Source organism: Globicephala melas, chromosome 3 (genome assembly GCF_963455315.2).
Source record: "Globicephala melas chromosome 3, mGloMel1.2, whole genome shotgun sequence".
NCBI classification, from domain to species: domain Eukaryota; kingdom Metazoa; phylum Chordata; class Mammalia; order Artiodactyla; family Delphinidae; genus Globicephala; species Globicephala melas.
This window is the reverse complement of record NC_083316.1, coordinates 38,025,571-38,037,537: the sequence shown is the minus strand read 5'-3', so window position 1 is coordinate 38,037,537 and position 11,967 is coordinate 38,025,571. Positions and strand designations below refer to the sequence as shown.

Sequence of the window (11,967 nt, the reverse complement as noted above, 5' to 3'; positions counted from 1 at the left end):
GCTGTTTTATTTTATTTGGTCGGGAGCACTGAAAAATTCCAAGCTACAGTAAGTGATAACATCTTAAACGGTGTTGGAGTTTGCCAAAGGTCTACAGGCTTGTGCATTTTACACAGTTATCTACTTTCCGTAGTTTTGTTTCTTGAGCTCTAAGTGGCTTCTCGGAAACTGCTAGGTTAAGCAAACAAAAGAAAAAGGAAAACAGACTGCGGGACTCTTGAGACTCTGAAACCGTAATCTAGAGCGAACCGGTTAAGCCTTCAGAGACCGGAGAGAAGGCTGTGTGCGATTGGTAGGCAGAGCAAAGACATTAGTCCAGGATGCCGGGCAGCTGGATAGCGCCTTTCACCAGCGCACACATAAGCCTTCTTAACCCAGAATGGCCGGGGGAGCTGAAACGCGTTCCCACCCTCTGTCCCACTAGAGTAAATAAGTGAACCTTGCTTCAGATGAACTGCAAAGGATAGTCTGCAGATATATCTATAGATATATAAATATTAGGAGTTTCGACCTCTCTCCCAGGAGATGGGCTAGGCGCCACCTGCCAGCGTCTTCACCTATCTCCCTCCCTGACCTGCTGGGGCGGAGAGGAGGCGGCGGAGGATGCGGCGCGGGGGTGGCCACCGCACATCCGGGCGCTCCTGCAGCCGGCCGCTGGCTGCATAATTGATGGAGGGCCGGGCGCAGCTCTGGGTGTGCTGCTGGCGCGGTCAGAGTGTCTCAGGGGAGGAGGGCAGGGCGGCCGGCCCCTCCCACTCCTCCTTTTCTCGAGTGTCCTGCCCCCGGGCCTGGCAGCGGGTGCCGGGCCGCCGGCGAGTGTGCGCTGCGACTCCGGGGACCGACGGCGGTGGGTGCGCGAGGACCGCGGCGGACCTGCTGGCGCCATGCGCTCCCTCCCCAGTTTGCGGGGGCCCCGGGCGCCGCCCCTGCCGCTGCTCCTCCTGTGCCTCCTCGCCCCGGTGCGCCGGAGCTCGGAGGACGGCCGTACCCCAGGTGTGATGGTTTCTGGGCCAACGAGGGGGCGGAGAGCGCGCGGGGATGCTGGTTACCGCGGGTGGGGAACGGCGTCCGCCTCCGCCCGTCTGCCACGCTAGGGTTATCTAAACTAGCCGAAGAGGCCGGTGTGGTTCGGGCTCCTCCGCTGGAACGAACAGCGCCCTACGAGACGGGGTCGTGGGTAGTAGGGCAGTGTCTGGTGTTCCTAGGAAAAGGGCGTGAGGGTACGGGCAGGAACAAGGCAGCGACTTGGCCTCTGCTAAAGTGGCAGGAAAGCCACATTTCCCAAGGCCCTTCACTTAAATCGATAGTGAGGCTTAAATATCCCCTCCTCCCTTCCTGGCAGGTGGGTTGGCTTTGATGATGTTTTTTAGAGCTGAGCTGAAATAACACAACAACAACAAAACAAAGCCCCACGACTTAAGGATAATAATGTGTGTATCTTCTTTTCTACCTTGGTCTTTGAAAACAAAGACCATGGGTTTTTCTTTGTTTGTATTTGTGGTTGTATTAAGACACTGAAAGAGGGATTTTGGTGCAAAGCATCAGGGAAACGAACACCAGATTTGCCATTTTAGCTTCACCTGTTTATAATTACTTTTTATGGTGAAAGTATTCTATCTAACGTACTTTCTAATGCAAGTTCCTGTGTTATAAATTTCAAAGTATTAGCGGCTGATTAGGATAACAGTCCACCTCCAAGTCTGCAAATATTGCCCATCAGTAACTAAAATCAGGATATTATTCTACACAAGGTTTCGAACCTTTAATAGGAATTCATTTTTTATGAGCTTATAGCATGTAGATTTTTTGTAACATACTTTGAAGATGGAAAGATAATCAAATAATAAGATTACCCATTTTTAAATAAATGTCCTTTAACAGGCCTAGCTGTTAACAACTTGGACAAAACATTTTGGGTTGCCTCAGTTTCTAAATTTCCTCACCCCGCTTTGCAGCCACCTTTCTCTTTTTCATTCACACCACTTATAAAGAATGGTCAAGGACGTTTTCTACACCCTGGGCTATCCCTGATTCACCTATCATTCACCTGAGAGTACTACACTTCTGAGGACCAACGCATTCTAGGTGTGTCCTAGAACTTTGGTTCTCGAGTTGGCTGTATGTTGGAACTACCAGCGAGCATTAAAAATGCTGATAAGTGGATCCTGCCCTCAAAAATTCTGATTCAGTTGGCCTGGGATTCAGCCTACACGTGAGGAGTTTTAAAAGCTCCCATGTGATTTTAATCATATGATCCTAAGCAGGTTGAAAACCACTGCTTTGAAATGATATGGCCTAGAGAGTGCACTGTTGGATAGGTATTCCATTGGTATCAGGGAGTCAGGTTTAAATTGACACTTAGAGCAGACTTCCAAAGAGAAAAGTAGGAAACAAATGAAGGTGGGATAAATTAACAAATAAAGTTTTAAATAAATAGAATGATGTATATATGTACGGCCGATGTCTGTGTGTGTATGTAGCACAAGTCCTGTCCTTTAAGCTCCACTTAAGCTAAAATTATGGAAGAATGTGACATATGAAAGGCATGAAGTTACTTAACATTTCATTTCAAGGCAGAATTAAAACTTGTGAGGCAGCCTCATCTCACTTTATATATACTGTATCGATGTCGGTGAGGTTCAGTTTCCTCCTCGCTAAAGACCATTGTGAAGTTTACTGGCTATTTTTTACCTACGTGCTTTTAACTACTTGGAAGTAGGTGTTCTATAAACCTAAGATTTGGGGCCAAATTTTAAAAATAAAAATGTTTATCATTTTTTATCGTAAATGTATCATATTTACTATGTGACAACTGTGTCCCAGGCATTGCACCATATAGTTTATAGCTCTATGGGTTAGTTTTTATTATCCCTGACTTTCAGATGAGGAACTTGGAATTTAGAGAGGCTAAATAGTTGCCTAAGTACAAATGATTAAGCAGTAGAGCAGGAAATTTAGCATGTTCAGTCCGATTCCAAATACTGTGTTCTTAAACTCAGTTGTCTCTCTGAGATGAGTGGGTATGTTTATGAAAGTTTGGAATCACTGACAGCAGAGTGTGTGGATACAAATGCTAGATTTGGGTTGTAGGGCTTGCTGACTCAGTTTGAGTCCTGGAATAAAGTTGGTACAAGGACTCACCTTAACTCTTTTAGGCTGTTTTAATTAAATAAGAAATGTAGAATATCTTTATGAAGGAGAAATATTACATAAATGGGAATATTTAAAAATCATTATTATTACTCTTATGGGGGAACAAATTGAAGGAAAGGGTCATGCTTATCTTTTGAAAAATGTTTGCAGGGGAGTCATTTGAAATGATCATTTTTAACTTCTAAAGGATGTTGCTTACATGCTTCCTTGATCAATGCCCCCTTCCTTTCTAGAGACACACAGAGCAACTGCCCGGTAGTAAATATTTGTTGGAACAAATATTCGAGTACCTACATATGCCTTACATTGTTAGTCTATATCTAAGCAGAAAACTTTAGCAGTTTTTACCTGTCATGGCATTTAAACTTTAAAGGAACGGATGGGATATAAGCCTGTCTTTAATAGAGTTATATCTGGGGCATCAAAATTTTGACCCTAAATTACCATCACATTTGAAATTACATTATATACACTTTTGTTAAGAATTAGTTCAACTGGCTCTTCCTCGTCCTGGTCTTTTATCCCCACCTCTCATCCCCATCTCCTTCCCTTCCTTCTGGGAATGAGTCCTGTAGTCATTAGGTGGGGAAATGCGGAAGCGTCTCCCCTGTTGAAGGGACCCAAACTGTTTCAGATCAGGGAATTAGAAGCTGAGCCCAGTCAGGATGGCATCCAGGTAGGAGGGCAGCCCCGTGTAGAGTGTTAGAGCCGAAGAACATGAGGTGGGCGTTCCTACAGAAGGGTGGTCTGGCGAGAGGCCTCAGCGCTGAGCAGTGACAAGGGCTTCTACGCAGCTATGGCATGCAGGTCTGACCCTGATCACAGGATGGAGGTAAAGCATGCAGGAGCAGACAGTGCAGGATGCTGGAGCCTAAGTGGGTGAGGAAGACATCTCTTTGGGGCCAACAGGAGATTAGTTATATATGGGGGGATTGATCAGATAAGTAAAGCTGGTGAGGATAATAGAATCTAGGTTTTTCTCTAGAGAAGAAGGAAATAAACGGGGAAGACTAAAATGAACCTTGTGGTGTTGGACTGCAATTGGCAGCATTAGCGTGAATTCATGACTTTAAATATCTATCTCTATCCATGTCTTATGTCTATATATATCTATATAAATAGATGCATAAATATAAACGTGTATGTGTAAATATATGTATAATGCATATATGTGTCATATATATTGACAGGTGATCCCTGAACACAAAGGTTAATCTATGTATAATTTATAGTCAGCCTTCTGTATCAGTGCATCTAAGGATTGAACCAACCATGGACCATGCAGTAACGTAGTATTTACTCTTGAAAAAAATATGCGTATAAGTGGACCCTTGAAGTTCAAACCCTCATTGTTCAAGGGCCAACTGTATATATGTATGTATATTATACCCATTATATATATGTTGTGTGTGTGTCTATGAATATGTACACATGTATTCTTAGGTCTGCCCACTGCGATGGAGCAGTGATGGACATACTTAGCACCCAAATCTTGACTCTAAATACATTTTTTTTTCACTAATAATAACTTGGACTTTTTATAGAAATGGCTGATATCAGGACTGGAGGGGGGAAAGGATAGGATAAGCCTGGAACATCTTATGCCAGAAAGCAGTGAAGTGTTCAAAGAATAATGGGTGATGTCAAAAGGATACAGAAGCCAAAGTGAAGTGGGTACGAATGGACAAATAGAGCGTGAAAGTAAATAATAATACTAATGGACTAGTATCCATATGCACTCAATAATGTCCATTGAATTATATAAGTATTCATGAGTACATACTGAACTTAATTAATTACATTGAGTCAATTGAAAGTTTGATTAGGCACAAAATATTATATAGTTCCAAGTAACTTCCCACAAAATTGGCATTAATGAAAAGGGAGAAAGAATAACTTCTAAGTGGAGAAGCCTGGCAGACACCACTTTAATCAAATGATCAGAGTGTAAATCAGTAAAGAAAGAAATAAAATTGTGTGTCATCTGATAGGATGCAGTGAGAAGAACACAACATCTCCTCTGTGATTTTCCTGCCAAAGATGTCTACTCTGAATGTAATTGTATTACAACTTAACTATCCTGGAACTTTCATAAGCATCAAGGTCATAAAAGTCAGGAGAGACTAAAGCTGTTTAGAGTGAAGAGAATAGAGGGACATGGCTCATGACAGCTCATTGATCCTGAGCTGAAACCTTTGACTAAAAAAGTACATTATAAAGACTTTTGTTGAAACTTAGATAAGATGTGGGATGAGATGATAGTGCATAAATGCTAATTTCCTGATTTTAACAGCAGTATTGGGGTGAAGTGGACTATGTCCTTTGTAGGAAATAATGTTGTAATGTTTCTGAGGTCGAATGGGTCATCAGGTGACCAACTTGTTCCCCAGTGGTTCAGGGGAAACATTCTTTACTCTGTACGGAAAACTTTTCTGTTAGTTTGAGATTGCTTTAAAAGCAAAAAGAATTTCAACTCTGAGAAAGCTTGAATTAACAGACAAACTACAAGAATAGCTGAGAAATAGTCATCAGTTTATGTAATTAGGTACGATTTTCCAAAGGAGTATTTGCCCTCAAACAGAGACAGATTGTAAGTGTTGAGGCTGTCTGTCCTAGATTGTAATCTTTTCAAGTTACTTATGTATAGCTGGCCTCACATATTTCACAATATTAGGTGAACCTCGGAAATAAACAACTTAGGACACACACATTGACATAGAAGGAAAACAACCTCACAATGGTTTACTAAAATTAAACTCTCTACTCCTAATAAAACATAGTCACTATTCATGCACAACAAAATATCTCAAATAATATATTGTTAGTATAGAATTAATAGATGTTATATTTAAAAATGGTGTTTCTCTTTTAATTGAAAATAATATTTTTCTGGTATTTTTAAAGTTACTGTGGTCATATCATTACTAATGTATCCCTACTCTCAAGATAGAATCTTTTTTTACTATTGCCTTATAATTATATAGTTCTGAGATCCTGAAAGAGAATTTAGATGTCTCATCTGATTGATCTTGAAGCCCAGAGTGCTTTTGTGATGTAGCCAAGAGCCTGGAGCTAGCTAACAGCTGTAACTGGTTTCCTAGTTTGCATTTTAAAACGCCATCCAGCACTTGGTGCCTCTTTGGAAAAGGTCCTCAAAATAGGTACGGCTGCAAATGTTCATGCTTTAAAATATCTGCACCTAAACCATGTAAAACAGGACCTCAGGGCTATAGGGCCACTTGAAGATTTTTAAAAATCATCACTTTGAGGAATGAGGGTTGAAGATGTACCTGTTTTGAAATCAGGATTTCTCAACTTTGGCATTACTGACATTTTGGGCTGGATAATTCTATGGGGGGCTGTCCTGTAGAATGCTTAGCAGCCTCACTGGCCTCTACCTTTGTAGTGGGTGAGTTGTGTCACCCCCCAAAAGATGTTCAAGTCCTGACCCTTGGTATCTGTGAAACTGACCTTATTTGAGAGTAGGGTCTTTGCAGATGTAATCAAGGTAAAATGAGGTCATGTTACATGAGGTCATGTTACATTAGGATAGACCCTTAACCCAGTGACTGTGTCTTTATGAAAGAAGTGAGAGGGAGATTTGGATCTAGAGACACAGACACACAGAGGGAAGATGGATGTGTAAAAATGGAGCCAGGGAATGCCAAGGATTGCTGGCAACCACCAGAAGCTAGGAAGAGGCAGGAACAATTCTTACTTGGCACCTTTAGAGGGAGCAAGGCCCTGCACCTTGATTTCAGGCTTCTAGCCTCCAGAACTCTGAGCGAATAAACTTCTGTTGTTTTAAGTCACCGTATTTGTGGTAATTTGGTATGGCAACACTGCGAAACTAATATAACCTACCAGGTACAAGTAGTAACCTCCAAGTTGTGATAACCTGAATGTCTCCAGACATTGTTAAATATCCCCTGGGCAGGGTGCAGGGAAGAAGAGAATCACCTCTAGTTGAGAACCATTAAACAAAATCTAAGTCCTATAAGAGAATAACCTAGTGCGTGAAACATTAAAAAAACCCACAGTCTCTAGAAAGAGCAGAAATCCTAGTTTTATTTGGCGTAAGTTTCACTGTTAAAATATCTTAATGACCCAGGTGGAGGTAGTTTGAAACATTAGTTTCCACACTGCCCTTCAAAATATGTTTTATTGCAAAAATCATATTTTAAAGAAAAGGTCAATTTATTTGCATTTCTATGTGACCAAGTTTTAAAAATAGTTTTACAAGGCTGTGTAAAAGTACACATTGCTTTTGTCATTAGGCTTTTTAATTGTTCTTTAATTTTTTTTAAACTAATCTAAAAATGACCTTCTTGTCCAATAGTTCCCATGTATATAAAAAAATATGAGTTCCCTATCTAGACTGTTACCTGTCCCTGACTTAGAAAGTCTGACTTATAAATGTTCCCATCAGGAATTTATTTTCTTGACAAAACTTCTTTCCTCTTCTTTTCTTGACAAACTCTCTCTGGGGTATAGTGTCTAGGAATCAAGGTAGCCGTATTCCCCTTCTCTTCTTTTACTACTGCCGCTAGGGACAGGGGATAGGGATCCTATATTCCTAGAGCCCAGCGGTAGAACTCTAAATGTAGTATTGGTAATTAGATATTTTAATGCTATAGTTCAGCTATATCATGGCTTAAATGGCTTTTACAATTTGGTGTGGGATCTCATGGTTATGTATAATGATAGTGTTGCTTCCACGGGGAAATATATTCTGAGTTTGAAACCTCTGTTTTATAATATATGTTATCCATTCCTAGGTTGTGTTTCTGTCATTGGGTTGCACATTTATATTGCTATTTATCAGAACGCTAAAACTAAGACTTATTAAAATAATTTTAATTATACATGTTGATAGCAATCAATACATTATGTGGATGAGAGAGAGAAAGGCAGGGAATGGTATTTATCCTAATAGCTGTTTCTTATACCTTTCTTTAAATGATGTCCAGACCCTTCCAAGATTTTAAAATATAAGAGATTTGTGGGGGGTATGTTAGAGAAAATGCTTTTTTTTTTTTAAATTAATTAATTTATTTACTGATGGCTGTGTTGGGTCTTCATTTCTGTGCGAGGGCTTTCTCTAGTTGTGGCAAGCGGGGGCCACTCTTCATCGTGGTGCGCAGGCCTCTCACTGTCGTGGCCTCTGTTGTTGCGGAGCACAGGCTCCGGACGCGCAGGCTGAGCGGCCATGGCGCACGGCCCCAGTTGCTCCGCGGTATGTGGTATCCTCCCATACCAGGGCTCGAACCCGTGTCCCCTGCATTGGCAGGCAGACTCTGAACCACTGCGCCACCAGGGAAGCCCCAAAATGCTTATTCTTAAACAGAGGTATAGTTGAACTGATTTTCTGACTTAAATAAAAGCAAATCTTAAAACCCAATGCAGTTTTTTAGTGTTTATCTTTTTTTTCTTCCCAATTTACTTCAATTTAATAGGGCCCCATTTAAACTAGTGAAAATGTTACCTTAATATTAAATAGAAATTATAGCATGTTTATTTCATTTAAAATGTTAATAGCATAAATTATAAACCCTTCTAGGAATGTCTGTTATAAAATGTAATATGTTAAAGATATCTAAGTGGAGATCATTTTGCAATTTCCCATGAAACAATATAGGTGAAAATTAGAATGTTACACAGTTCTTTGATGCAACACCCTCATGCCCCATCGCCCAAGTAGAGGGAGAAAAATCTTTTAATCTCTGTCACAACTACTAAAAGCTACTCTTTTATGCTGGCATTTTGGCAACTACCTGTAAAAGAATGCTAAGTGGAAAATTTCCAGCAATGATTAATAGAGCAGTGAGTATGATAACTTAAGGAATGAGTGTTATGATCTTGGCACCATCACTCAATATTATCCAGTTTTTCTGATCCTCCCTTCTCCATGAAATGAAACCCCAAGTAACAAGTCATTGGCAGAACTTGGACCAGGATACAAATCCCTGACTCTCCATTCTGTACTTCTTTTTGTGACTCAGCCTAATCCTTTCAGGGAAATATTCAAACCACATCTGCCTGAATCTCCTGCCAATTTCCTTTAGACACTAACATCAGCTGCATCAGCCTCTTGCCAGCTGTCCTCCTACTGAAAGCAATAAGGTTTACATTCTCACTTTTTTGATTAAAAAATATCTTGGCTAAACAATGAACTTCTCACTTTAATATTCTAACACCTTTTGCAGACTGTCCTGCTCTTGTACTCAAGACTCTTAGAGGAACTTTTCCCAAGACAAAAATCACAACAGTTATACATGCCCTTTTGCACTTGGGGCTTCTTCAGTGGAGTCTGGAGCCTGATCATGAATGCTTTAAAGGCAATAGGAAGTTAGGATACAGGTGGTGGCTGGATTATAGATGTCTGTTTGTATTTTTAATATATGAGTTGGCAATTGGAAGTGGTCACAACAGTTACTATATTCTGGAACTATCCAAATTTTCCTACTCTTGAAGCTTGGTTTTTCCTTTTCCTCCTATTCCTTCAACTTTCATAAGCTTATATTTTGCCCAAGCCAAGCCTAGACCCCTTTTCTCTCCTTGTTCTAATGTAGGTCCTAGGGGGACCCATCCATCCACATCCTGTTGATGCAAAATGGGAAGATAACCCCAGCCTCAGAGCTCATCTCCTTGGCATTATCTCCAGCTCTATTCTACCTCCAGAGTCCTTCAAAGATGTAAATCACACTTCATACTCTGTAGCTCACATACCAACTTGTATACACCACATAGGCTAGTTACAGTCAATACTATAAATGGGTGCTACCCTGACATTTTAATGACTCTCAATCACAAATTGTGGGCCTAAACCAACATTATTATGATCCATGCAGCCCTGCAGGAACCAAATTTACTCAGCTTCACATTCCTTACTGGCATCAAGCATGTATGCTGTATGTGTTCACGTATTTAAGTGAAATGAGAATCAGAATGACAGCATTTTTTCAGCTTACGTCATCCTTACTATTGCTGATACTGTGACTAAGAATAATGATAATGATAATAATAATAGTCAGACCATCTCAAAAGGGTTATGAGCTTGTTTCGGGGATAAAAAGTGTGGTGAAGATCTTCATGATGGCATTCTGCTCTGCAATAGGCTAGGCCAAGAAAAAAGGTCTCCCTAGCAAAGGAAGCAAAGATATCAAAGCTTATGTTTGCAAGCTTCACAGAACAGATGATAGAGTGGAACAGTTCTTTCTTTCCCATCTGCTGTTCCCAGATGCTGCTCCCTCCTGGCTTCCTGCAACCTGTAAGTGAGCTATGCCCAATAATAGAAAAAAAGAATTTTCATATTGATAGGTGACTTTTTGGCAATGTGTGTGTGTGCTTGAGAGAGAGTGACAGAGAGAGAGAATAGGAATGAATGAATATTAGGTGTGGGTGGAGGAGAAGTTTCGTATTCCTGGCAGCCTAGTGAGAAACTCAGGGCATATTTTCCTAAATAATCAGTGTCAGAGGGTGGTATGATTTAGGTATGTTATTTGTTAAAGGACTATTTTATGGGAAAGTGCATCCCACCTTCCAAGACTGTATTAGAAGTGATAAAAGCTCTGGAATATGGCTAATTGGAGACCTAGGTTCTGCGAGGTAGGTTTTTTTATTAGGCAATATTGAAAAGCTGTGTGTAAGCTGAAGCAACAAAAATGATCACTTGCTTTGGTAACATTTTTCATACATATAAGAAAAGAACTAGAAGTCTAATCTTGCACTAGGAATAACTTTCTGAGCACAGTATTAAAAATGTGGTGTAAAAAAGGCCCAGGTTTAATTTAAAGTGAATGAAGGGTCTTAAGAATGCAGCCAAGTTTACAATAATGAGCCTTTCTCCTCTGACTTGTTTGGTAAAGTTGGGGTAGTTTTCGTGGGAGGTAAGGTCTGTGTCCTAAAGTCAAAAAAACAGTAGCTAGTGTTAAAAAAAAAAAAAAAAAAGAATCTTTGAGGAGAGTGGGACAGGTGGAAATGGAAACCTTGTTTCTTCGATGAATGTTTTTGAAAGAAGACATAAGTGACAGAAAAATGGAAAGTTGGTTTGGTAGAGGACACAGTGGACCGTCACCATAGCTGGAAAACAGAGCAGCACAGACTCTCCCTGTCCATCCATTTATGTTCTCTGTCCTCTAGCGCCCAGTGCACTCTCTCTTATTCCTTTTTTATGCCCTTTATTTTGGTCTCTCTGTCCCTTTTTGTGCTCTCATCTTCTCTCTGCCTTTCTATGTTCTTTTTTTCCTTGGCACTCTTATCTAATTTCTCCATATCTTCATTTATGTTTTATAAAGAAACTATGAATACTTTTAGGATAAGGAAAGGTTTTTTTTTAAAGCCATTTGATGTAATCAATAGGGATTTTTCAGTAAGAAAAGAACATAGAAAAATTGGAAATTTTGTTACATTTAATAGCTCAGTGTGTTTCTGAATGTCTGTGGAGCGTGTAAGACCTAGTGAATCAGAGCTTCCTGAAAACATTATTTTTCATTAATAGTATACAATATACCATTTTAGCTGCTGTGAACTAGCTTTTAGACAGTCACTTAACCTTGATAATAATATGTAATCACATGTTCTTATTCTTACAGCTGCATCTTTCACAAGCCTACCTGTCCGGGAAGAAATGATGGCAAAATACTCTAACCTTTCCTTGGAGAGTCATAACATATCACTGACTGGTAAGTGTATTGTGTTTCAAATAATATAATGCCAGATAATTTTTCATTTTTAATTAAGCTACTTTATGACTTATGAAGTACTAAAGCCTGCCAGATTGGCGGGAGAGACACACCAGTACCTTATACAGTC

General features: G+C 40.2%; 1 protein-coding gene across 1 annotated transcript in view; it reads left to right on the top strand.

The window, feature by feature from the left end:
• The first annotated feature begins 682 nt into the window (after positions 1 to 682).
• EMB (embigin) overlaps positions 683 to 11,967 on the top strand; it is a 46,685-nt gene continuing 35,400 nt past the window's right edge. The window contains exons 1-2 of the mRNA XM_030881973.3: positions 683 to 993; positions 11,748 to 11,837. Of these exons, the coding sequence (XP_030737833.2) occupies positions 885 to 993; positions 11,748 to 11,837 (199 nt within the window). The 5' untranslated portion in view covers positions 683 to 884. The remainder of the gene's footprint in view (positions 994 to 11,747; positions 11,838 to 11,967) is intronic.